Source organism: Helianthus annuus, chromosome 15 (genome assembly GCF_002127325.2).
Source record: "Helianthus annuus cultivar XRQ/B chromosome 15, HanXRQr2.0-SUNRISE, whole genome shotgun sequence".
NCBI lineage: Eukaryota > Viridiplantae > Streptophyta > Magnoliopsida > Asterales > Asteraceae > Helianthus > Helianthus annuus.
The window spans coordinates 131,140,008-131,167,774 of record NC_035447.2 but is presented as its reverse complement, the minus strand read 5'-3'; the positions used below and the strand labels follow the sequence as shown (position 1 = coordinate 131,167,774).

Here is a 27,767-nt window from a genome sequence, read left to right as displayed (position 1 = left end):
GTTGTTGTGGTTCTTTTACTATACCACTAGTGATGGTGAAAGTAAGAATTGTTTGTGCTGCGGAAAGAGATGTTTGAGCAACGCTTGTTGGTAAACTTCTCGTGACATGTGGTTGTTTTTCCATCTCTTTTCTTCATCAAACTCCTCTCTTTGGTAACATGGGGATAAATCAACGTTGTCATGACAGAGGATGTTGGAGTAAAAAATAGGCGTTGTTGGATTAAAGGATGAGGTTGATTGTCATATTGTGGGAATAACTACGAAAGTGCTAGTAACATGTGTTTGCGGTGATGTTGGTAGAATGTCAGCTTCCATAATTTGATCAGAAGATGGAGAAATTCCAAGCTTATTCAAACATTGATGGCGCCAAATGAAGAAGGAAATTTCAGCACAATCTCAATGAGTGAATGTACCTTGAGTCTGACTATTTATAGAAGGGAATTACGGTTGATGTTAGTATCATCTAGTGTGATCCCCATTGGTGAGCATAACCAGTTTGATAGTGATATCTTGAGTTTTATTGGTCACGTGTATAACATTCATTTTGTCATGATTGTACCTCATCTGCCACGTAGGTGTAACAAAATTGTACATAAGTCAATTTGGGTTTATTCTAGGTGAAATGGATACTCCATTAGTCTTTTCAAGTCATATCTCTTAACAACCATAAATGGAATCAACTTACTTTACTCAACTAATTGATACCAAATGCTGGAAATCATAGGTAAACAAAACACAAATGGCACTCACACAGTGGGACATTTTTTTCAAGATCATATTTGTAAGGGAAATACTGATTCACGCTTGTTCATCTACTAATTAAAACTTAAATGCATAGTAAACATAAAGAAGTAAAGTACAACATACCGCTCCTAATTGGAAACTAACCTCCAAATTAAACCATTTATTAAAATTAAGTACAACATACCATTCTTGGGACACCTTTAGGCCTGCCTTCTTCCGTTAGAAGAACTAGCCAACTATTTTCATGAAGTTTGCTAATCGGTCCTCTTCGACAACATTTATCTTCAAATCACATAGATCCCCTTCGTAATAACTCCATAGATAGGATGTCTCTTCATCACATATCACATCTTCTAACATAGTCAAATTGGTCACAGAATCCGGTAACTCTTCTAATCCATGACAACCACTCATCTTGAGCACTCTCAGCCCGCTTAGCTCGCCAATCTGATCAGGCAGTGAGTTTATACTCAAACAATCAGATATATCAAGAAAGACCAAACTATGAAGCTTCCCAATAGACTTGGGCAATTTGGATAATCTGGTACAAGAATGAAGTCTTAGCGTTTCCAAATTCGACAGACCCCCCAACTCTTCAGGAAGCGCATCGAGCTCATGGCAGTTGGTGATGCTAAGTTTCTCAAGACGATCAAGACTACATAGTCCTGCTGGTACTTCTTTCAAATCATAACAGCTTTCAATCTCAAGCTCAATAAGATTAGGTAGCATAGTAGGGTCAACAGTACAACTGTCTAATGCATTACCAATCTCACACATTATCAAAGAAAGCTTCTCCAAGTTCAATTCAAAGATGGACTGAACTGAGGGAGAAAGTGCGACATGTTCCAGTCTCATTCTTCTTAAGTTGGACAGAGAACTAATCAATGGAAGCTCTTGTAACTCAGTAGGATAAATCCCATAGCTTGTGATGCATAGAAACTTCAATTCATTTAACTTTTTGATGAAGTGGGGCAGTGTGTATTCTTTACTTCTTATGTTCAATACCAATGCTTGAACTTTTGGTGCTTTTAGATCATACCAAACAGAAGAAATTGTTTCATCTGCAGACAGAAAGTGCAAGTAGAGTTTCGAAACGAGTTACTAAAACAGTCCTAGCAAATGGTTTTATTTCATGATCTGAATAAATTAATGAAACCTGTTGAAATGGACAAGAAGCGGGCATCAATGGGTTGTTGTGTTTCTTCACTCCACCACTCAGGTAGGTCATTCCCATGAATTTCTATGAATAATCTTTCTCTTTGTACTATTGGATCTTGGCTGCTCAGATGAATGGCTAATTCTCGTAGCAGATCATGTTGCGTGACATAATGCTCGTTACAGTAACCTTCTAGTTCACTAGCATCCTTCCTGAAAAAATCAAATGAATAATCAGTTAAGAATCGAGATACAGCCAATAAAATAGTTATTATTTATATCATAATAACCACTTTTACCTTGAGGGAATAAGATTCAAAAGATTTCTTGAAGAAAGCTCAAGAAGGTATTCACTGGTATACATTCCTTCTTTGTCAAGATTGTATAACTCGACCCACATATCCATCAGAGCCGAAGCGGAAATCTTTTCATCTTCAGGAAATGCACCCAAATCGAGAAAACAGTCATGGGATATTGGCGAGTCTTCAAGTGCATCAACACTGGTCCGAAGACTAAGCAATATCTGGCTGTTTGAATAAAAAATAGATTGACCTTGGGACCATTTCTGTAAAGTTGTTCTCCACTTGAGCACACCTTGACCGCGTAACGATGCACCAATCACTGTGAGGGCCAATGGAAATCCCTTGCAGCACTTAACCATCTATACAAAAAAAACACACACAACTGAAGTTCATTACTGATATAAAATCATGTGAAATACATATGCAGTGAAGAAAATGATTTCGAAAGTTGAAATGTTACCTTGCTCACAAGATCATCTGGCACATCAATCTGATTCCCGTCACAGGGAAATGCTGAATGACAAAGAAGGGTTCTTGCATCTTCATCATTTAACAAGCTCAATTCGTAAGTAAAACCAATTCCTGAAAACTGGAACCTTGAAGTGACCAAGATGGTGTATCCTGGTATAGGAAATTTCAGTTCCTGAATAAGCGATTCAGATTTGGCCCACACGTCATCTAGGACCAGCAATATCTTTTGTGATCCCATTTGTCTCATCATTTTCTCTAGCGCGTTCTTTGCCTCTTCATCAGTCCGGAACTCACAGTTGTTTACATTAAGATGATGTGTAAATAACTTCTGGACAATGGTTTTGAGCGATGTAGTTCTAGAAACAGTAACATAGAAGATGTTGTCCCCAAAAATACCTGAAGCACATGAAAGTTTAGATGAAATGTATTTAACCATCTGTATAATATTGCAACTAAAGCAAGTTAAGATGCCACATTATCAAAAAGTTAAGATACCTTTGATATCATTATCATGACAAAGCATTTTCGCCAATGTAGTCTTCCCGCAGCCTCCGGGAGCTGAAACAGTGAGCACCTGGATGTCATCTTTGAGCAGCATGCGTTTCACTTCTTTAAAATGAGAATCCAAACCAACAATGACATCCGGGAGCCCCGGAACTTTGCAAGATCTTGAAAATCCACCTGCCTGTTTAGTTCCCAAATCAAGACCCCTGAATTTAACACTCAGGTTATCCTGTAATTCAGCCTGAAAGAACCTCAATAGCTCATGATCCAAGCGAATAAGCTTATTCGCGTGAACAAACTTCTTGTACACATTCCAACACTTGATCTTTGAGCACTTGAGGACTGTTTCTTTACCATTCTCCAGGTAAAATATGAACATTTTGGTCTCTTTTTCAGGGCGGTCCAGCACTCTGGCCAATCTCCCATTTGCATACAAAAGTGACTCAATGGTCCTCAAGGTTTTATCGATGCGCTTGAGTAGAGTTCTAAATTTCGCAGTTTTTTTTAATTGTGAAGCTACTGCTTTCTGTAACTCCACCAATGCTGCTTGTAAATGTACCTCATATGTGTTTTTTGTAACCATCTCTAACTTCCACACCTACATTAGAAAAAAAAAAAAAAAAACTCTAAGCTTGAAAGTCAAACTACAGTCAAAGATTTCAAAAGAATCTAGAAAAGGAAGATGCCTCGAGACTTTGAAGTGAAGTGACCAAATGTAGTAGTGAAAAACGCTTATTTAAAGTTCGGAGAACGCGTTTTGGAAACCCAACGGAAATTGATGATGAAAATTCACTGATGATGCAGATGGCTGCAGCAGGTAGGAAGTAGGTGTTTACTTTATATATTTTGTATAATATTTTGTAAAAGGTAGGTGTAAATAGTGGGACCTGTTTTTTGGTTTATTTATGTTGGTTTGAATAGGCTTTTTACTGTTAAATGAGTTGGGTTTCTTTTTGTGATGATGGAACTCATAGAAAATGTGGAAGACAACCCTTGAATGGAACAGACAGAAAATTTGTAACAGGTCGCTGGTTCTTTGGGAGGAAGAAGAAATGAATCAGTTGGTGAAGGGATACTTGTTTTTTTTAGTGAATTACACAAATGGTCACTCAAAAGTGATGAGTTTGACTAATAGTTTTTGAGATAACACATTTGGTTCTCAAAGGATATTTTTGTCATTTCATAATAGAAAACTTAAAAAATTAGACCATGTGTAGTGGAAGACACAAATAATGTCCTCGTCTTTGGACGTTTTGCGTCATATACAGTCCAGTTAGCAATGGACCATTACGGGACATTTTTCTAAAATGAGTGTAGTGAGGATGTGGGCATTGTAGGGCATTATATTAAAAAGGGTGTAATAGAATTAAATAAAAAACATCAAAAAATGTTATTGGCCAAACAAAAAGAAGAATAACGTTCATTGGCTAAAGAATTAGAACAAAGGCGTGGAAAAAAAATGCCAAAAACAATTTTTTTGAAAAAAACACCCACGGGTGGTTTTTGGGCATGGAAGGGTGTGGAATTCATTAAAAAAGCCCCAAAAATTATACCACTACGGGTGGTCTAAAGCAATCGAAGTGCAACATCAAGAGCCAAAATTGGTGTTTTCTCCGATACAAAAGTGGGTTCTCTCTGGTAGTGCCTCTGCACAGTTAAAGGGAATTAAGGCGATGACACAAAAGCAAAGGTTATGTATGGGGTTGTAATTAGTGGTTGGTAGTTGAGCATCATCACCGGAAAACTCAGTGCGATGGCAAACGTGAACCGCCGGAGACTTAACATCGTTCTGCAACCGGCAGCTGGAAGAGATATGCAACTCTGCTGCCCGGCGTTGTTCTTCTAGAATCGAGATGCAACCCCCGCTGCCCGTTTCCCGACGCCTTTCTGGCCATTAGCGGTTGTGGCCACCGGAGCCGGTAGTGGCGACCAACAATCTAACTTCAAGGGGATGAGAATGATTGATTTTATATTTTTAATTTAGTAATTTACATAAATGGTCCCTAAGTAGAGTTTATTACATTAAAGGCATTATAGTAATTTTATCAAAAATAGCAGAAAAAATAGCAGTTGTTAAACCATGCGTAGTGGAAGAAACCTCACTCTTGGGCGTTTTGCGTCATGTGACGGTCCAGTCAGTAAGGGGGCTTTATGGGGCGTTTTTCTAAAATGGATGTAGTGGGGATGTATGCATTATGTTAAAAGGAAGAATGCATGTGATTGGGCAAGAAAACAAGAATGCATGTGATTGGCTGAAGAATTGGAAGTTGGGCGTTGAATTAAGAACATTGCAGCCCAAAATCACCAAAACAACGCCCATGGGGGCGGAAGCAAGGGCGTTTGGGGGCGTTTATTTGTAAAAAAAGGCCCAAAAATGGCATCACTACGGGTGTTCTTAGCCTTATTGCCCGAAGGTGTTATAAAGCAAAACCATAGGACTTGAACTAAAAAAACAACTTAGTAGCTAAAAGTGTTACTTTTGGTATACTATAAGAACTATCTGTGTGATTAAATCGAAAATTTTATGCTAAAAGTCATGTAAAATTACCTTTTACCTTAATACTGTAAAAACTTTAAATAAAAAAAATTAGGGGACCCTCACTTGAAAATCGAAAGAAAAAATCAAATAAAAGCAACCCAACTCAACCCTTCTCCAATCAACAGACACTGCCATTCATCTTCATCAAACCTCCCCCGCCCTATTCCCTTCATTTGTTGGTGGTTATGATGACCCGAGACACCACCGGAAGTTTTGATTTTGGCAAGAGACACCACCACTCATATCCCCACCGTTAGACCGCATGGAGTGGTGGCGTTGGTTGGGGCGGGGGAAGCCAGCCAGCGCTAGCTAGCCCAATCGATGGCAGTGTTGGCTTGGTGTTGCCTAGCTAGCGTCGCTATGAAGCCCGGTGTGGGGCGGGGTCGGGAAGATGACTTGGTTGGCTACCATTGGCTGTGACATATGATCGTTGGAATAAGCCAGTTGAATATTATGGCGAGGAGACCGCATCAACCCCTTGCGTTTTTGGTATTCCAATGATTTCAGCACACTTCGATCGACTCAGTCAAACAAAGGGGATTTCTTTGAGAAATTTGGCTTTGGGGATTTTAGAACAGTGAGTGAAGCGATTTGGGCTTTTTTGGCTCTGGTTGTTGTGGTTTTTTTTTCTGGCGAAATTATTATCGGAACTATAATCTTTTGAATTGCAATTGGACGACAAGATTGGGTTTCATTCCTGATTGAATTAAAAAGATGCATAGCAATTTTTTTACTTTGGACTTTAGAAGATTTGATTATCTCTTTGTATCTTGAAAATATTCAATTATATATAGATTTTGATATGCAGGAAGGGTTCATTTATTCACTATAGTTTGCTACCATTAAGCCGAAGAGATATCTGGGCTCCCCAGCCTGCTAAAGTACAAAACTTGGGTAAACAATATTCTTTAATTCAATCTTAACATAGTGACTGTTTAGTTGGTTTTCCATTATTAGGGGAAATGGATCAAAACTGATAATTGGAATAGATTCCTTATCCTCTAAATGATAAAAATTTTGATGTGGTAGAGGCCGGAGCAACTTTTGCCACAGAGATCCAACAAAACAAAACCCGGGACCCTGTCCTAAATAGAAAATGGGAAAACTACCAAGAACAAAGGAGGACCGATAGGAGAGATTCCAAGAGGCAACGAGGACTCCCACCTAGCTGCCTAACTTGTGGTAAAAGACATTCTGGCCCATGTAACCAGTTAATAAGTAGAAACTGTAGGAAACCGGGACACACTGTCTATTGTAACACCCCAAAATATGCAATTTATTTATTTTACCTTAAATTTCTAATTATGTAATATTAACTAAGTTAAAAGAATGTGATATTAGTTTAGAAAGAATGAAAGTTAATGTGATAATAAACAATAACTAGAATTAGAGGGGCTGAACTTGCAAAAATGATGAAAGTTATTAATAAACAAGTAAAACACAAAACACACAATCTAGGTGTGTTCTGTGGATCGACCAGGAGCAAAGAACCAAGAAGAAACCTTTGTTGTTCAAAATTCTGAAAATTAGAAGGGTTTAAGAAGCCAAATCAGATGCATGAACTCAAAATCTTAATCATCTAAGCTTGTTCATCAAAGTGGTAAGTTGAATTTCTTAAAATGATGAATTGTAGAAAATAGGTTTCAACCCAATCTTATAGTAATGTGAATAATTGTGTAATTGTGAGTTGGGATTACAAAATAGAACAAGAAATTTGTTTGAGTTTAGTTAATCGAACGATTGAAGCATAAACCCACTTGAATTAGGATGATTGTGAAGAACATGAATGAATTATGTGCATGTTATTGTAAATGGCTAAGTGTGAGAATTGTTATTAGTGAATAAATTATAGTTGAAACTGATTTGGATTGATTGTTGTATGAAATTTTGGTTGATCTTGATAATTTAAGAATGAATTGGTAGAACCATGCTTTGAATACATGTACTTTATGCTTTGTTGATGTTATGCACGCCAAATGTATGATGAAATGCCTTAATAAAGAATTCAGCCATGTTAGTCCTAAACTTTATGTAATAATCATGATTTGAATGTGCTCATGAAGTAGATGTAAATCATATGATGTCTTATCAAAGGGTGTATATAAACGAGTATAAGACATAAATACTAAGTACGAATGGTTATGTACAGGCGTAAAGGAAGAAAGTTCAAGTCAAGCGAAGCAACAAGGGAATCAAGATCAAGGTACGCTTCTTGTACGATTCATGGTTTTATTATAGTTTTGCTTATTACTATCTAGTGTGGCAATTATAATGGACAAGGGAAGAACCAAGTTTAAACTCATTGCGAATGGGTCGGATATAGGAACATATTCAAGTAAAAGAATAATATGCAAAAGATGGAATTTATGTTAGACCCATCATGAATGGGTCGAAAGGGTTAGTATGAAAGAATAAGAATGATGGTATGATGTTCATTTAGGAACATATTCAAGTAAAAAAATGATGGTACTAGTTAACAAGCACACTTGTAAAGTTACGCTAATGGCGTGATTGTCACAATTTTGTGAGCTAAAATCTGATGTAGTAGTAAGGAATTTAGTTTTTAGTGAAACTTACTTTGATGTTGTGATGTAGGTAAAACTCAAGTCTAAATGGTCAAGCTTCGCTCGGATCGAACACACTTCGAATGCCCTCCACGTGCTTCCGCAACTTTTGAAACAATGTTAACGGGTCAAAAATACTTTTGTTAAATAGCTTATGTTTGGTAGTTAAACTTTAAACTTGATATGCTATGTCTTTTGTAAATCCTAGATGGTGGTAATTGTTTTAAAACGATATGGTTTTTGTAAGGATGATTATGTTGTTTGTTCTAATGGCATGTAAAAAGTTTAAATTGGGTCATGCTTTTGTCGTTAAAATATTGAATTTTGACCTTACGAAAAGTGGGTGTTACATCTATGATTGTAAGGAGCCTCGGAGATGTTTTAAATGTGGAGAAATGGGTCATTTTAGTAATAAATGTACTAAGAAGGAGGAACCCAATAAGGCAAGAGGGGGAGCTTTTGTGTTAAACACTGAGTAAGCCCGCATGAATCCTAATGCTATAACATGTACATTCCTTCTAAACAACTTTTATGCTAAGATACTCTTCGATGCTAGTGCTTATAGAAGTTTTATATGTGAATCTTTTCAAGTTATGATTAGACAAACCCCTAGTAAGTTGGACAAGCCATCTGTAGTAGCATTAGCAGATGGAAATGAAGAAGAAATTGTAGAGGTTATTAAGGATTGTATTATTAAAATTGATGATACCTTGATACTTATAGATTTACTACTAATAAAACTTGGGGAGTTTAATATAGTAATACAAATGGATTGATTGTCTGATCACCAAGCCCAAATACTATGTGATAAAAAGCAAAATCGAATTAAGAACTCAAAGGCGAAAACCTTTACAATTCACGGGGAAAAGCCTAGTAAACCCGTAAGTTTCATCACCATGTTAAAAGCAAATAAGTGCATTCGAAAAGGTCATTTAGCCTATTTAGTATGTGCACGAGAAACGAAAGAGGTAAGAAAAATAAAAGATCTGCCTGTGGTGGCTAAAATTTCCTGAGGTATTCTCTAGTGATCTTCCTAGATTACCGCCTGATAGACAAATTGAGTTTAGGATTGACCTTATCCCATGAGCTAACTGATGTGCGTAAAATGCAACATATAAATTACATAAAACAAGACGTAAAATCAACCCTTTTTCGGTACTAATGTTGGAAAAAACATATTTCTTTGTTTATTTTTAATTTTCAGGATCAAAAGAGCTTAAAAGCACAAAAGGAACAAAAACAACATAAACCAACACAAATACAAAGAAGAAGGATTGACACGACTTTCCGAACCCCCATCCACATCCAAATTAACAAAAATAACAAAAACAGAAGCTTAGGCACAGGGTCGTGCCCACCAGGCATGGGGTCGTGCCCAGTCAAGATTCCCTGCAGAAAAAGACAACAACAAAAAACAAACTAACACGGGGCTATGCTAACTCAACATGGATCGTGGTTAACTCTAAGATTCACAGAATCTGAGATAGTACAGCAAGTACACTCACCACTGGGCCGTGCTCTGCCACCACGGGGCGTGTTAGTACAAGACCTGACATCTGCAGTTAATAAAGGGAGAGAAATTGAAGACCACGGGGTCGTGCCAGGTGGGCACGAGGCCGTGTGAACACTCTGTTTCCAACTATAAATAAGGGTGCTTGGTTTCATTCCAACTTATCCCTTGGCAAACCACTTCTCTCACACTTTCCATCAGTCCACCACGACTACAACACCAAGACCCACCACCATCATCCATCTTTCATCTTGTAGAGTGTGTAGTAGTCTCGGGATCCAAGATCGATCGTAAGAGTTCTTATCAAACAAAGGCCATACTTGGCTAAATCTCTTACATCACTTGGTGAAGACAAATCTTTGATGTATTACTTTTGATTTCAAATCTTTGGCAACTTTTTATTTGGCTATCTATTAATGACTTTAATAACTAGTTTTTTTATATTGAAGGTGAACTTACTTAATCGTTTCTTCATGTTTTGTTGATTCAGTCATTCGTGTCTTTACGGTCTATAATAAGCACGTTAACTGCCTGGAAGGGGGTTAGAAGGGTGTTTGGGTAAAGTTCTTGCCTCGTTCAGTGTATAGATCCTGCGAGAACCTGATTCAAGCTTAGTAGGACTTCCCTTGAGGAAGATAGCATCAAATCGGGGGAAGTAAGAACCGCTTGTAATCCCTTATTTATAAACTACTATTAAAACATTAACCCAACCTTGCAGGACTGTATCCCTGCTGACTCAGACAAATACGTTGAGGGTAACGTCATCTTCACAAGAGGGGCCTACCACTATAACTAAGACAATCTCTTAAAAGCCCAAAGTGCGTAAATCATCAAAGGATACATAAAAGAGAAGTTGGAACCAAGTGATTCCTTCTTGTCTATTTGTTTTCCTTACATTTTTATTTTCTAGTTTATCTTTTAAAACTTTCAAAACTTTTATCAAAATTCGGTTAGATTAGACGTTAGCGACAAGCCGGTATTAAAAGCTCTTGTGTCCTTGGACGACCTCGGTATCTTACCATCATTATACTACGTCTACGATAGGTGCACTTGCCCTAACATGTGTAGAGTGATAGTATTGTATCTTGTTTTATAAATTTAAAGCTTGATCACGAGTAAAAAGTGCTTAAAATATATCTAAAATTTATACCCATGCGCACGCATGTAGTGGGTCATCGTAGTAGTCGTAGTCGTCGTAGTGGTAGTGGTCGTCGTGGTCATGGTGGAGATCGAGGTCATCATCATCGTAGTCGTCTTCGCAGCAGCAGCAGTGGTAGTTATGGCCGTCGTCGTCGCAACAGCAGCAGTGGTAGCTGCAGCGGCGATGGTAGTCGTGGTCGTCGACGTTGCAACAACAGTAGTAGTATTTTTAGGTACTAAGGTTATTGTCACGGGCGGGTATTGGGTAGCCTATCCTTGGTTAGGCATAGATTGATCAATCATGCTTAAACAAGGCATTATTAACCAACATCCAACCATGATAATAACTAGTTAGATGTACCGTTACCTAACTTAGGATTATGTAATTTGTGCCAAGACCTTGAGATAGTACCTGGTCATACTAGCAACTGTTATCAACTATTATGCAACTAGCAAGAAGTGAGTTTTATGAATGTTTTTAATACGTGAACATGTTTGTCCCAAACTGTAATATTAATGCATGAATGTTGTACGCATGTACATAACCTGTGCACTCATACACACGATATTTGTGGTCCCTTATACGTGCCAATGTGCGGGATTTGTCTAGTTCTACACTGGTCGGTGTAGGGAGGTTAACTGTATGATGATGTGTCACGTGTTGATGTTAGGTTATGATGATATGGGTGTGTACAAGTCATGATGATATAATGTAGTTTCAATTTGTGTATATTCATGAACTTGGCAATTATAGCTGACGTCTTTTAAGCATGTGTCACAGGTAATAAGGCATGATCGTGAGCTATAGTCAAGGCTTGTAATAGTGGTGGAATAGTATAGCTTACACTTAATAGTGGATAGAATTGTATATCCCAGATTGTGTAATCTGGTGGAAGTTTTGTAATATAAGACTAGGCTTAGTTTGATAGGATGTTATATTTCGGTTTTCAGCCCTTGTAATGTAAGTTGTTATCAATAAAATAAGCACTCTTTGTATCAACTATGCTATACAACATCCTTATCGGGGTGTCACAATATCTAAGGGGGTGGTTCTTCTCTCGAAGGGGGCGTCGGAAGGTAGAATTCACTTTGGTGGTTTTGTGGCGATGGTGCGATGCGTAGGAGTGGCTCTGACACTCCCTAGTTGTGATGGTTACCTTGGGAACTCGTGGATTAGGGTTCCTAGTGTTGAAGGGGAAGGGATTGTAACAAGGTCATCTAAAGGTAACCTTTTTTGTTTCTTATTTCCGTTTGTTAGGGTCCATGGGGGAGTTATAAGCTCATGTGACTACTCGGTGTTCGTCTGCCGGATCTTGTGGACATGGTGGCGATGATGAAGTCCTTGACAAGTTTGTAGTGTCGGTTAGTTTAACTTTCACCACTGTGGGCCGTCGGTGATACTTCCTACATTAGGTATGGGTTTGCCTAGTAAGTAAATTTGGGTTTGTTCGGGTTGTATTTTCGTCCACTAGCTAGTTGGGTTGGTAACATTTAGATTTGGTTTGATGTTCATCGGGTGGGTAGTTCGGATTAGTTTGGTGTGTGTGTTGTGGGTATGGTTGGAACGACCAAGGTATCTCAAGATTTGGATAGTGCAATTTTTTTCTACAAGACACTTGTTATTCCACTCTAGGCAAGTCAAGGGTTTGTGGTTGCATGGGTTAAGGTCATCTGTTGGGTCGGAGGATGGGTTACACTATCATTCTTTATGTGGATTGGAATTGGGTTAGAATCATTACATGCAATCATGACAAGTATTCTCTGCCCCTTAGAAGAAGAAATGTCTTGAGAAAGATGGGATTTCAACACAGTGTATGGCACCCATGAGAGTCAACAATCAGTATTTGACCAATGTTCTTCTCAATGTCATTGTCACGCTTGGGAAATGTTTACATTCTTTGTTGCTAGATTTTCACCGAGAGTCATCACCAATAGTGCAGTCTAGGCCAGTTCGTTGTGTTCGGGCTTCTTATTTTTTGATGGGCCTAGGGCATATTTGGGTTGACTAAAATTCAGGAGGTTCATGAGTCGGGTTATCAACAAGACTTGTAGACGAGTCTTTTTCAAACATGGGTGATGATGCAGGAGCATCCATCGGTCAACAAATGAGCCGAAAATTCAGTGGACCTTTAGATCCAAGTATTCGTTTGGGCACGGCTTGGGCTACCGAAGGAAAGTTGGGCTGAAGAAAGCTAGTCGACTATGCAACAAGTAAGGATTTGGACACCCAAGATTCAAGGTCAAGATCAAGTTTAAATTTACTTTTATCTTTATGTAATATTTAGTTTCCTAGTTTATCAATTAAGCTTAGTATAGATGTTACTTTTATTCTTGTTTTGTTAGTTTTTTTTTTTTTTTTTTTTTTTTTTTTGGAGTATTTAGGGTATGTTGGTATGAAGCTTTTAAGAACTTCTAGCTTTAAGATTTTAAGGAAAAACTCTTACTTAATAAAAAACTTTGTTTGGTTGAAGGATATTGAAGTTTTTAAACTAGGAGCTACAAGCTTTTAGGGAAAAAATGACTATTTTAACCTCTAAAGATAATGAATTTTTTAATGCACAAACTTTTTAAATTTTTATTTATGTCCATCTTGGTCATTTTATACATTTTATTAAAAGCTCCAGCTACTCTGTCAAACACCAAATATATCTAAAAAGCTGCAGCTACTATCTACCAGCTACAGCTACCAACTACCAGCTATCAGCTTTCAGCCACTAGCTGCTTTTGCCAAACATACCCTTAATAAATAACTACAAAGCTTTATAACATGTCGATTGAATCCTTTGATTCCAACATTTCATCGTAATCATTCTCTTTAATAGCCATTTGATATATTTCCGCAATTGCATCAATCATGAGTGTGAAATTGTTATGAAATAGCATATAAGTATCAAGTATGCCACAAGTAAAAGTTAATGGTTGCTTTCATTATTTCCTCCTTAAAAGACGATATATTTTTCTATTTGCAACGTGAACTATGCTTTTGAAGTTTTGATAAAGGGCTTCAATTCATTAATGTAAAACAAAGTAACTATAAACTATATTTTTTTAGTAATTAATCAAATCGATAAATTTAAATATAAGTTAATTAAAGAAGAAAGAATATTATAGTCAAACGCTTGAAAATTGCTAAATACATACGCAAAATTATGTGCCTGAGGAAGGGGTTTGCCTAAATGCTTTATCTATAATCATATTATTTTATCTATATTCATTTAGAACCATTATGTCTCCGTTTTTCTATATATATTTTTATCTGTATTCATAACCATTAATCCATTATGTTTCGTTTTTCTATATCAAAATACCAATAGGTGATTGAAGTTATAATATCGGATAACCATAACAAGATATGATTTCTTATGAAGAGAAAGCTGTTACCTTTTTTTTATCTAGCTAGTTATGTGCGTGAGGAAAAAGATCCAAGCTCCAATCTGCAACCTTTACGTATAACTATTGATAAAAACCGACGTCAATCGATATTTACTAGAACAAGTATGTTCAACTTGATATAACTATATATTTTGAGAATGTCTAATGTTAATGCTGTGACAATGTGGAATAGTGCAACACAACTTCTCGATATATAGACAATTTTTCCCATATAAAAACATTCCACATTATTTCCAGGAAAAACACTGAATAGATGTGCTTAATATTACCCCATTAAACACACATATACATACATACATGGTAGCATACAATACAAGAAAAAGGGGGTCGTTTTAAGCACCCATTTGACTGGCTCCCAACTTTTAAAAGTTTTTTTATGCGCTTAATACTTAAATTTGTTAGTCGAAAAATCTCCAGGTGGCAGATCCATTTGTTTGGTCTTCACCTTAAGCTAAAACAACAACAACCATTCCCAGTATAATCTCACCTATAGTGAAGCTATTAACAGGGTTTGGGGAGGGTAGGATATAGGCAAGTCTTACCTCTATCCCAGGGGATAGAGAGGCCGCTTCCAGTGAGACCACAGCTCCAAAAACCATAACCAAGACATAAGCTTTTGGTAAAACATATACGAGCAAACAACTACTAAGAAAAGGTGGAAAGAAAAATAATAAAAATAAACATATAAATAAATAAGTATTTGTTAGTAAAACTACGACACCAGGAATAAGTGAAAACTTATAAAAAACTATATTACACCTCATAGAAACTAAAAAATTGAACTCATAAGACAAGAATCTAAACCAAAAACCAGGCTAAACTCCTAAAAGTCCTTAACATTAATCCTACGTCTCCACAAAGTTCTGTCCTCGACCATGTCCTCAAAGAGGTGCAAATCTAGCAAATCTCGCCTAACCCGCTCATCCCAAGTTATTTTCGGCCTGCCTCTGCTCCTCCTTCCATCTACAGTGAGTGTTTCAACTATTCTAATTCAAGGTGAACTTCCAAAGTGAGTATGCATATTGTTCTTGTACTTTAATTTATCTTGATGAAAATTAGGGCTTCTTAAAAAATGATAAAAAAAAAATGATTTTAGCTAACAAAATTAGTGAATTCGGAGTGTGATTACAACCTTAAACAATTATCATCATAGTTGGAAACGAAAAAATACATCAAAACTTAAATTTTGCTTTATGTCCTCCAATTAAGACTGCGAATGAACAAACGAACACGAATAAGGTATTGTTCATGTTAGTTCGTTAAGAAAATAAATTTGTTTATTAACTGTTCATAAACATCACTTACCGAATGAGATTTTATGTGTGTGTTTGTTCATTATGGATATTAATGTGTTCGTCTCCATTCATTAATTTTAGCTAACGAACACAAAATGAACACCAGCATCTTAGCTAGCCAATTATATTGGATATATTTTAGTTTAATTAATATTGATTGATTGGTTATTAGTAATGTTAGCTAGCCAATTATATTGGATATATTTTATCATTAAACTTATGTTAGCATGCACCTCCATTTTTACTGTTCATATCTTTTTTTTTGAAAAATATCATGTTTGTTTTAAATTTCACCCTTGTATTTTCTTATGTTCTGTGTGATCTTTTTATACATAAATAATCACTTTATGATCTTTTTGGGGAAAGTGACATGAGAGAAGAAAAGTAACGCGAAGTGGCAGAACAAAAATTTTGAATAAGAAATTTTGCACATTATAACACTTTTGAATAAGAAATGTAACTTGAAGTGGCAGAACAAGAACACTTTTCATGAATTTTTGAAATAGATGACGAGCACTTTTAGTTAGAATATATGTAAAAAACAATTATGAAAAATTGTTTCTTCAAGCTCTTTCTTAATCTTCTTCTTCCAATCAGTGCAAGTTTTTTTTATTCCATAGGATTGTTACGTATATATCTAGGGCTGTAAACGAACCGAACGTTCAGCGAACAATTCGTGAACCGTTCGGCGGGAAGTTCGTTTATGTTCATTTGTTAAATAAACGAACGAACATGAACAAGAAATTTCGTTCTTTAAATGAATGAACATGAACAGAGGTCTCGTTCGTTCGATTGTGTTCGTGAACGTTCGGTAAGGTGTTCGTGAACGTGTTCGTGAACATTCGTTGATTTGCGTTCGTTTATGTTCGTATGTTTGTGTTTTAATTGAAGATCTTTGTACTTACTTGATATATTATTAAACTTTTATTTATTTTATTACCCTAACAATTAAACTAGGAAACCCACTTTCACCTTGTTTATGCATCATTCCTCTTTCATCTCATTATTTACATCGGCGAATACGATCGACCTCCATTCCACAATAAGGGATTCAAGTTCGAGTGCTACTCCCTGGGCCATCAATGTTTATCCTTCGTCACGTTCGACAAATTTATTTGTGTTCGTTTGTGTTCGTGAACCGTTCGCGAACACGCTCATTTCCTTAATGAACGAACACGAACATAAAATCTCGTTCGGTAAGTGTTCATGAACCGTTCATGAACACATTTATTTTCTTAACAAACGAACACGAACAAGGCCTTGTTCGTGTTTGTTCGGTTCGTTTACAGCCCTATATATATCTAAATATTCAAACTATGACAATTAGATAAACCCCTAGAAAAATAGGGATATTTTCTAATACAAATTTTCAAAAAAAAAAAAAAAAAAAATACAAGGGTTGATTGTATTTATTTACAAACTTTAGGAGAAGGGGAGTGCAACTAGTAAAATTAAAAGAAAATGGAAGTGCGAATACCAACACCTTAGTTAATATTGATTGATTGGTTTAATTAGTCATATATATCTCTTCTATATTTACCGATGTATTATGCCCTATTTAAGGGGCTTTGTTATTGAATACAATCATTAAGAATTTACACCATAGACTTCTAATTAATATGTGCTAGAGATTAATCTTTCTCTTGTGTAATTCTCATTCTCAATTACATAAAATGATATATTACACCAATAGTGTACTGATAATGAGTACGTATATATACAAACACACATTTAACTTCTTCCCTCTTCATACCCACTAGCTAATTATCATTCGACTAACTTGTATCCATAACTCAACAACAGGGCCGTTTCTAAATTTTCGGAGGCCCTAATCGAACTACGAAGTGGAGGCCCATTTGTAAAATTATCATTTTCGTATATAAAATAATAAAATAAGCCCTAAGTGTCTAACAACAAATTGAAATCAGTAAATAAGCCCTAATTCCTTAAACAACAATTTAGAATCAACAAATGAGGATGACTAACCTGAGTGAGAGCCACATAACTAAATAACAAAAAGGAGTCAAAGTGCCAACTGCCAATGCGTTCCAGGTTCCAACTTCCAAGCCAATGTATAAGAGTGTTAAATCGATTTCAGATTGCCACAGAATTAAATCAATGTGCCACAGAATTAAATCGATTTCAGATTGCCGATTTCGTTCAATATATAAGGGTGTTAGACGTCGGTTTCAGACTTTAGTTTATATAAAAAAGAGTAAAAAAGGGACCATTGTTACTTGTATTGTTCTTCAATTGAGATTGCCGATTGGGATGACTGGTGCCATGATTATCGTCGTGGTGATTGCTTGATTCCATATAGGAAACCCAAACGACTTCTCTGATACTAGTCGTCATCGTCGTTCTTCATGCCCTAATATCGAGGATTCTTTCCATGCGCTTTGAGTTTCACGTTTACACAGGGCCGCTTATGAATTATCAAATATATCACGTACAGTTTCCTTTTGGGCTTATTCGCTTAATCTGTCTTGTTAATAATGGGCCTAGTATAATAAAACCCTATTTGAAAAATTGTGGCCCTTCAATTTTGGTGGCCCTAGGCCTGGGCCTAGGGTAGTTAGCCCATTGGGCTGGCCCTGCTCAACAAACACATGACAACTGTTGCTACAACAAATATGAGACCAAGAATAGTGGAGAGACTGGTTAGATAAAAGGCTTCACGAGTCTCGTTTTGCCTGATGCAGGTTACGAGTCCCCTACGTATGCAATATGTAGGGTTGGATCACTTCTTTATCAATTGCTTGGAATTCAAGGCCGAGAGTGACTCTACCCAGATTCTATGCATGCAATGTGATAGTTGTATTGAATGTGAAGAGTAGAATATGCAATGTGCATATCCTAGTGAGAGAGTCAGATTTCAGAATGTCTTGTTAGATGACCGGGTGTGGTCATTTATAGAGAAGGACAATTCTCAAATAGGAAACCTTTGACTAAGTGATCCAAGTATGCATAGAGGGAGTTGCCCGTTTTGGAGGGTTGAAGGCTTTAACCTGCGGATAAAAGAGTGCCTCGTCCCATATGTTCTCTTTTGCAGCTGAGCGAGCATGTCACACGTAAAGTGTGTTGGGAAGTGACCTTGTCCCATGCTTTTTGCTGTTCACCACAGCTGGGTCGTCGGTTGAACCCTTTTAACCTTTTAAGCTATATTGCACTTAAGTTAGTTTCTTAAGCTTAAGCTACCTACGTCATCAGCCCCCCAAATCAGAGGTGTTTGGGTGTAAGCTCAAATGCTTCTGACTTTTGTGCAATATTTTTTATTAGCTAAAAGGCTTCAAGGTTTCAAGGGTTACATTTTTTGCAAGGTTTTTGGGCGGTATTATTTTGAACTTGATTAGACAGCGTGATTTGACATCTTGACAGTTATTTAGGCGGCGGTTGTCTGCCCCACGTACTGTAACCGCTGTTTTTTGAATTTATTATCCCTTTAACTTCTCATTTAAGTTTAATCAACACTTTTCTTTAACATTTTTCACAACCAGAATCCCTACATTCTCTCTTTCTGGTTCACATGTTAGTTTTTCATTTTTTTTTTTGCTTTTTGCTTGATTTTCCTTGATCATCCCTTTGAACGATGGGTGCGAGGAAGGACATGGGTAAAACTTTTTCTAGGTTAACACAAGATGAAGTTGATTCCTTCTGTGAACAATGGGGTATTGACCCTTCCGTTAATCCGGTGGCCCCGGGTTGTGATAAACCCATTGATCGGTGTCCCACTGGTTCTATTGCCCTGTATTGTCATCAATTTGAGTTTTCGAATCTTCGATACCCTTTTTTGTGTTTGTTCTGAAACGTTCCAGATAGATGTGTCTTTGATTTCTTCACTTGTCACTACCCTTGGGTCCTGGAAAGATCGGTTCTTTTGGGTCTTTGAGTCAGTTATCCTTTTTAAGATGGTGTGTAGGCATCCAGACGCTGTTCTAATCGAACTTGAACCATCCGAGTCTGAACTGAACGAGGGGCTGTTGAAAGCCCTTAGGGCTTGTCCTTCTCGGCTTCGTCTGTTTCCTGAACATCTTTTGGTTTTTTACCGGTGTTAGCGTTTTGTGGGATGAGCCAAATCGAGACCCTTCGTTCATGAGGGGTGGTTAGGGAATGTTTTTTTGGCTTTTCCATTCCTTGTCTCTTTATGTTTATGTTGTCTGACCTTTTATTTGTTGTGTGCAGTTATGTCTGCTTTGGATTTCATTAAGTCAGATGACATTTCTGATGTTGTTCTTGGGCATACGGAAGCCATTGAGGCAGAAGCTGCCATTGCTAGGACTGCTGAGGGTAGGTTGGTTCCTGGGGGGAAGTATGTGAATGTTCCAAACATTAAAGGCTTCACTAAGGTTAGCTCTTCTAAGCCTTCGACCTGTCGTTCATCTCGCTGCTTGAAGGGTCCCGGTCAATCATCTGCTATTGAGCATGTTGATCTCAGCGATGAGATTGAATTTTCTGATGATTGGGGTATTAAAGTTAAAGGAAAAAAGGAGTTGGCAGTTGTGACTGGGAAGAAAGGGAAGTCAAGTGGTAAAAAGGCTGTTGTTTCTGTTGCTGGAGGTTCTTTGGAGAGAAGTGGTGAAGAACCGGGGGGGGGGGGATGTTGGGGATGTTGGGGATGTTTATGCTCCCAATTAGCAGGTTAAGGTTAGGGACAACTTCAAGTCCTCAACTCTTTGTGAGGGCGTGTTGAACCATTTTTCTCCTCTTGCGGTTCGTAGTTCCAACTCAGCGATGCAGGATGATGTGCTGATTTCGCGTATGTTGTTGGGTGTTTGTAATTTGACTGCTATGCTTCCTGAATGAGTCTCTCGTTTTCACAAAAGAATACATGAATATGAGAAATTTTCGAAGAAAAGAGAGAAGACAATGGCTTCAATGGCATACATGAAGAAGGAGAATGAGAGCTTTGCTGAGAAGGAAAAATCTTGGATGGTGAAAGTTCATGAACTGACTAAGAGGCATGAAAGTGATTTAAACGATGTGAAAAAGAGGATGGAAGCAGATAGGCTTCAGTTGAAGGCTGACAGGGAAGCTCTTAATGTTCAACAGAAGGCCTTTCTAGATGAGAAGGAAGGCTTGAAGGCTTCCTTGTCCCAAACTACCAGTGACAACCGATGGTTGATCGAACATGCGTTTCAGCAGGTGGTTACCAATCTTCTCCATTCAACTGTGTTCAATTCTGCTCTTGGTGATGTTTACACACAGCTCCTTAATCACGACAAGCACTTGGGTTTTGTTGCTGGTTACAAGGCTCATGAATCTGGTCACCCACAAGAACAATCTTCTTTCTACCAGCCTCAAGCCTCAACCATTTTTAAGGAAGTTGTTCTTAAGATGGAATGCCTAACCTATCCTTAAGGAAGCTGTTGCAGGACTTGAAACCCTCTGGCCTTAATGAGGTCGTTTGTGCTGAATTGCTAAGTTTGTTATCCAAGAAGCATTCCCACTTTGGAGATAGTGAGGATACCTTTTCAGATATTGCTGAGGGTTCGTTGGAAGCAAGCATTGAAGGCTCCGAGGTTGCCGGTGATGATGGAGGCAGGAAGAAGAAGGCCAAAACGGGCAAGAAGGCCAAAACGGGCAAGAAGGCTAAGACTATTGAGGCTGAGGTTTCCAAGTCTATTTCCAATGCTTGAACAATATATTCATAGCTATCTTAGCACTTAAGAAAATGTTTGTGGTTTATGTATTTTGAACATCTTTTATTCAAGGGAACCGTTTAGGTCCCTTGTTGCTTAAAGCCTTCGAGGCTTCCGAACAGTGTTTCATGTTTACGGCCTTGTGTGGCCCTTGGTACTTTTAACTTAGACTATGTTATGTTATGTTTTGCTTTAGTTGTATGTTGCATTGTTGTTTTGTATATTCCCTTGAGTGTTTATTCATTTAGTTGTCTTTGTTGATGGTGTGCTCACCTCATGTTATTTATACCTTAAAGGGTTCAGTGCTACTGTCACTTAGACTTATGATATATTTAACAAGAAGGTATAACACCTATCCTATTTATGACTTTACTTAGTCTTATTTTGGTTCGTAAGCCACCGTTAAGGCTTAAGGAACATTTGGTGTAGGTTGTTCAAACCTGTCTATGAGACTTGTTTTTTGGAAAATTTTCTAATTCTCATGGAGTTGTATTGATTTAAGAACTCACCCCTTATATAGGTTCATTCAACCCTTGAACCAATTGAGCGATGTGGCCTGGGAGCTCATCCCCTTACATGACCCTTGTCATGGAGTTTTTTGCTAGGTTCTCAACCTGATTATAGGATAGACAGACAAGTTTTAACAAGAACTTTATCGTTCATTCATCAAAGTGTGTGGGTTACAAAGGGAACAAAAAAAACACTTTGTTATCTTTTTCTAACACATTTCTCTAAACGTGGAACCTTTTAAGGTTTTTACCATTCCAATGCCGGGGAAGCTTTTTGCCTTGTGGGTCGGCCAGCTTGTAGGATCCTCCTTTGTGAGCTTCGAGGATGGTGTATGGCCCTTCCCACTTAGCGCCAAGTTTTCCTTGGCTTATTTTCTTGCTGGCCTCGTTGTTTCGAAGAACGAGATCACCAGGCTTGAATCATTCGTATTTTACCCGTTCATTGTAGTAAGATTCCATCTTTTGCTTATATTTCGCTTCTTGTATGGCTGTTTGGTCTCGGGCTTCTTCTAGGAGTTCCAAGTTCAACATCGTCTCTTGTTTGTTTGATTCTAGATCAATGTTGAACGTTCCTTTTGTTGTAACTCATATCTCTGTCGGGATTACAGCTTCAGATCCAAACACCAGACACTGTATGGAGTTTTCTTGTGGCTTGTTTTTTCGGTTGTTATGATTGCCCACAACACGTTAGGGAGTTCTTCGAGTGAGTTGTTGTCATGCTTTCTCAAATGAGTTTTAATGCCTTCTACAATGCTTCGGTTTGTTCTCTCAACCTGGTCGTTGGATTGTGAGTAGGCCACTGAGCTGAATACTTATGTTATTAGGAACTCATTGCACCAGGAGCTAAAAGGCTTTTCAGCAAATTGCTTTCCAATATCAGTGACCAACACTCCAGGCAGCCCAAACCGACAAATGATGCTTTCCCACACGAAGTCGATAACTTGTTTTCCTGTTATCTTTGCCAATGGCTTTACCTTTGGCCACCTGGTGTAGTAGTCTATGGCCACTAGGAGGAACTTGACTCCTCCTTTGGCTAGAGGAAATGGACCGATAATATCCATTCCCCACTTGTGGAATGGTCAGGCCGATGAGATGGGAACCAAGTCATGTTTTGAGCTTTTGGGCACTGGGCGTGTATTTGACAAGCTTCACACTTTTTCAGCTGCTCAGCCGTATCTCCATGCATGGTGGGCCAAAAATATCCGAGATTCATCAATTTGAAAACCATTGATCTTGGACCGTAATGAGCCCCATATATCCCCTCATGAACTTTCTTGATTAGGTACTGGCTTTGCTCTGTGCCAACACATCAGAGCAACGGTGCAAGGTATCCCTTTTTGTAAAGGATATCTCCTTGCAACATGTATTGTCCTGATTTGATCTGAACCCTTTTAGCTTCTACCTGATCACTTGGGAGCTCACCATTTGTAAGGAATTTGACCAAAGGGGTCATCCAACTTGGCCTTCTTCAGTAATGACATCTTGTACCTCGAGTTCTTGAATGGACGATTTCTTCAACACTTCAACCAACACTTTTTTTAGTGAGATGAGCTAAGGTAAGTGATGCAAGCTTGCTTAGCGCATCAGCTTTCTTGTTTTGTGATCTTGGGACTTGTTTTATGGTGCATGATTCAATTGTGCCCATGAGTTCCTTTGCTTTTTCACGATACTTCTTCATGTTTGGTTCTTTAGCTATGTAGCTGTCGTTTACTTGATTTGAAACAAGTAGAGAGTCTGTGAAGAATTGAAGCCTTTTGACATCCATCTTTTTGGCTAGCTTGAGTCCCGCAATCAGTGCCTCGTAGTCGGCTTCGTTGTTGGTAGTCTGAAATTCAAGCCGGAGAGCATATGTGAATTCCAATTCATTAGGATTGATCAGGACTAGCCCTGCTCCTGACCCTTCAATGCGGTAAAAAGCTTCCAGGTATTAGGGTCAGAAGGTTCAGTGGAGGCTGTGTTAACTTCTGTTATTGTTTCCTGTGGAATTTCCAAAATGAAATCAGCTAAAATTTGGGCCTTCACATCTTTTCTTGGGACGTAGGTGATGTTGTGCTCACCTAGTTCCACTGCCCACTTGCCTAAACGTCTGGAGGTTTTAGGCTTTTCAAGCACATTTTTAATTGTTTGGTCAGTGGCCACTTGTATAGGTTGTGCTTGAAAGTACCTTCGAAGCATTCTAGCTATTTTTACTAGTGCAAGAGCAAGTTTTTCCAACGGGGGATACTTGGTCTCTGCCGACTTTAAAGTTTTACTGAAGAACTAAACAAGTACCTGAGCCTTGTTTCTTTCGATGGTCAGGACTGCACTGATTGCTTCCTCAGCAACTGACAGGTAGACAGAGATTAGTTCCCCGTTTTCAGGAGCGGTGATGTCTGGCAATGAAGCTAGGTGCTGCTTCATTTGGTTAAAGGTTTCTTCAGCTTACTCGGTCCATCGGAAGTTCTTTTTTTTTGTGCACCCTTGAAGGTTTTGAAAAAAGGAAGGGACTTTTTGGCTAACTTGGAGGTGAAACGCTTCAGGGCTGCCAGCTTACCATTCAAGCTTTCAACCTCCTTCTTGCTCTGTGGTGATCTTGTATCCAAGATAGCTTTAACCTTGTTGGGGTTGGCCTTTATGCTTTGCTTGCCCACAAATGCCCTAAGAACTTGCATTCTTCAAAACCAAATGAGCATTTCACGGGATTGAGCTTCATGTTTATCTTCCTGAGATTCCGAAATGTTTCTTGTATGTCATCGAGCATTTGGCCCTCAGTCTTGCTCTTGATTACCAAGTCATCCAGATAAGCTTCCATGTTTTTGCCTATTTGTTCAGCAAACGCTTTGTCTACCAACCGTTGGTAGGTTGCCCATGCATTCTTTAGGCCAAAAGGCATTTTTTGTTAACAAAAAATACCCTTATCGGTGTGGAAGGTTGTCTTCTCTTCATCCTCTTTCTTCATTTGAATTTGGTGGTAGCCCTTATAAGTATTAAGAAAGCATTTGAAGGGGAAGCCTGTGAGCGAGTCTAAGATCAATTTCGGGCAAAGGATAACAATCTTTTGGACAAGATTTGTTCAAATCTTTGAAATCGATGCACATTCTCCATGATCCATCGGGCTTTTTGACCATAACGGTGTTGGCTATCCAAGAGTGATACTTAACCTCTCGGAGTATGCCAGCTTGTACCAAGCCTTCAACCTCTTTGTATGCTGCTAGGCTTCGATCTGGGGCTAAACTCCTTTTCTGCTGAACAATAGGTTTCACATTTGGTGGGATCTTGAGATCGTGTTCGGCGATATCTCGAGGGATACCGATCATGTCATCAGGACACCATGCGAAGATGTCCATGTTGTGTATTAGCAGCTTCTTGAGATACGAGAGAGTGTCTTCAGTAAGCTTGGTGTTTACCTTATCCTTTGTTGGGGATATTTAGGGTTGATGACCAAACCTTGCTCTTCTTCTTCGTTTTTCGTTGAACTTTCCCCTTCAACCAGGAAGGCTTCCTGGGTATGTTGAAGGGTTGCGATTCCTCTTTTGTGGGAAACTTGACAACACCTTGACCAACTGAAACAACTATACCAAACTCACTTTGCCCCGGCCTTCCTATGATAACATCATAGCTAGAAGGCATGTTGATCACGACAAAGGTGAGTGGTTTGGTCCTTTCCAGTTTTCCTTCTTTGAAGCAAACATCAAGTGTTAGTTGGCTCAAAGGTTTGATAGGGATGTCAGTAATACCTTTAATAGATGACTCAGCTGGTTGAAGCCTTGAACGCTCATCGTTGCTGAGTTAGTTGAAACACTTCTCGAACATTATCTCAGTTGCTGCCCCCGTATCAATGTAAGCTTTTCTTGTTTTGAGGGTTCCCACAGTGGCTTCCACTACAAAGGGTTCGAGAGAAGCCATTTTTTAGGTGGTGGGAAGCACAAGCATTAAAGCTCCCAAGCCTCCAAGCATTGCCGTTTGTTGGAGGTTTACTCATCAAAGTTCACCATGTTTACCTCTTTGTTTTTTCCATCAGCCATTTTGTTTTTCACCCCTTTAACCAAGTGGGCAAGTTCTCCAGACTTAACGGCTTCCTCAATTCTTTTCTTGAGTTGAAAACAGTCGTTGGTGTGATGGCCTTTTTGTTCATGGAACTCATAAAATTGAGTGGAGTGTTCATTCCTTTTGCTCTTGGGCAAAGGTCTGGGTGGTTGGAAGCAATCCTTTACCTCTTTAGTAGCAAGGATTTCCTGCGGAGTTTTAGTTAAGGCTGTGAAGTTCACAGCCTTCTCCCTACTTGAAGGGTTCCTGCCTTCAGACCTTCGTTGGTCTGAGTTCCTAGAACATTTGTCATAAGAACCATAGTTGCTTCTTTTTCTGTTGGGGCTGTTACTCCTCCAGCTAGGACCCCTTTTTCTTTGTTCCTTGATATCGACAGCTTCCTCCCCCCGGATGTGAGCTTCAGCCCTTTCAAGGGCTTTTTCAAGGGTTTTGGGCAGGCACTTGTTGAAGTATCTAGTGAGATACTTGGAGGTGATCGCATTCATAAACCCTGCAACCCTCATCTTTTCGTCAGCTCCCATGTATGTCAACCCTTTTTTCTTGTATCTTTCGATGAAATCTCTGAGAGTTTCATAATCCATTTGCTTGATTTGAAAGATCATGGTTGTATCTTTGACATACCTCATTTGTTGTGAAAAGTTAGCCAAGAAGCCTTTGCTCAAATCATTGAAGGTTCGAATGCTTCTGTCTGGTAGGTCATTGAACCAGATTTGGGCAGACCCTACAAGGGTTTGCATAAACATAAGGCAGCACTCGACGTTGGACCACTTCTCAATTCTTGCAGTCCCGGTGAAAATTTGGAGGTGATTTTCGGGATCTTCCGTTCCATCATACGTTCTTATGTGAGATGGCATTTTGATACGGGTTTGGAAATCATAGTCAACAATTTGCTGAGAAAAACCGGACAAATTGCTTGGCTTATATGGTTTGGCAAGATCTTCTTCTGCTCTTGTGCCCGGATTGTTGTTGGTGTTCCCTTGGGTGGCTAGCATTTGGTTAATGAAATGCTGCCAAGGGAAGTTTGCCACCATTTAGGCCATCATTTGTGGCATGAGGTTGAAGCCTTTAAGGCTTTCTTGTGCAGTCACATAGTTCATTCCCACAGGGGCACTCATGGCAGCACTCCGTGCCAAGAGAAGAACGGATAAGGCTTGCTCCCATGTAGTGGACACAGGATGTGGAACGCTTGCAACGGGTGACTGTAGTAACTGATCCAAGGTTAACTCGTGTCCCAACGGTGCACCGGTTGCCACCGGCTGGGATGAGAATAAAGGAAAGGATGTTGGATCTGGCCTTGCAGTTGTATACGGACTTGGATTTGGAGGAGGATGGCTAGGACCAGCTTCATTTCTTGACACGATAGGTTTTGAGCTTACAAAAGGGGGTATAGGTGGCCCAGGTGACAATGAGGGCTCTGGTTCATCCTAATCCAGCCTGATTCTTACTCCCTTATCCTTTGTCTGCTCACGTATTGGTTAAGGAGATACCTTAACTGTAGAAAGTTGCTTGCAACCCCATCAGGTGTTAGGTCGATGAATGTTGGGGTGCCTGTTGCACCAACATGAGGGGATGGGACCCCCGAACTGAAATGGAAGAAAGTAGGGATATGTGACTCTTGTGGGAGTGCTTCCCGGAGTTGAGAACTAGGTAGGCATAGCAGGTGGAGTTTGGCTAGCACTGGGTGTAGAAGTACGTGGTACTTGGTTCACCTCTCCCGGGGATTCACCCTCAGACATGATGATTTTATCAAAGTTGGAGCTACACTACTGGTCTTCAAAGATGAATTTAGTGGCGTAGCCCCACGGTGGGCGCCAACTTGTTGCTACAACAAATATTAGACCAAGAATAGTGGAGAGACTGGTTAGGCAAAAGGCTTCACGAGTCTTGTTTTGCCTAACGCAGGTTACGAGTCCCCCTACGTATGCAATACGTAGGGCTAGATCACTTCTTTCTCAATTGCTTAGAATTCAAGGCCG

General features: G+C 38.8%; 2 protein-coding genes and 1 long non-coding RNA gene across 4 annotated transcripts; 1 reads left to right on the top strand and 2 right to left on the bottom strand.

The window, feature by feature from the left end:
- Nucleotides 1-776: 776 nt before the first annotated feature.
- LOC110912421 (probable disease resistance protein At5g66900) lies at nt 777-14,478 on the bottom strand. Of its 2 annotated transcripts, none has more exons than XM_035984236.1 (6): nt 14,311-14,478; nt 3,168-3,774; nt 2,662-3,068; nt 2,199-2,560; nt 1,901-2,112; nt 777-1,805 (listed from the first exon to the last, which is right to left on the bottom strand). In XM_035984236.1, exons 2-6 carry the CDS (start codon nt 3,757-3,759, stop codon nt 973-975), a joined length of 2,406 nt encoding a protein of 801 aa, XP_035840129.1. In that variant the 5' UTR covers nt 3,760-3,774; nt 14,311-14,478; the 3' UTR covers nt 777-972. The 2 variants fall into 2 exon arrangements, with proteins under 2 accessions (XP_035840129.1, XP_035840128.1); XM_035984235.1 differs by lacking the exon at nt 14,311-14,478 and adding an exon at nt 3,863-4,235.
- On the top strand, nt 7,193-8,475 carry LOC110910307. The gene is made up of 3 exons (XR_002575988.1): nt 7,193-7,315; nt 7,865-7,918; nt 8,311-8,475. It is a non-coding gene; the product is annotated as an uncharacterized LOC110910307 (long non-coding RNA).
- An 11,240-nt stretch (nt 14,479-25,718) lies between the features above and the next one.
- LOC110914181 lies at nt 25,719-26,822 on the bottom strand. The gene has a single exon (XM_022158992.1). It carries the CDS (start codon nt 26,820-26,822, stop codon nt 25,719-25,721), a length of 1,104 nt encoding a protein of 367 aa, XP_022014684.1.
- Nucleotides 26,823-27,767: the final 945 nt, after the last annotated feature.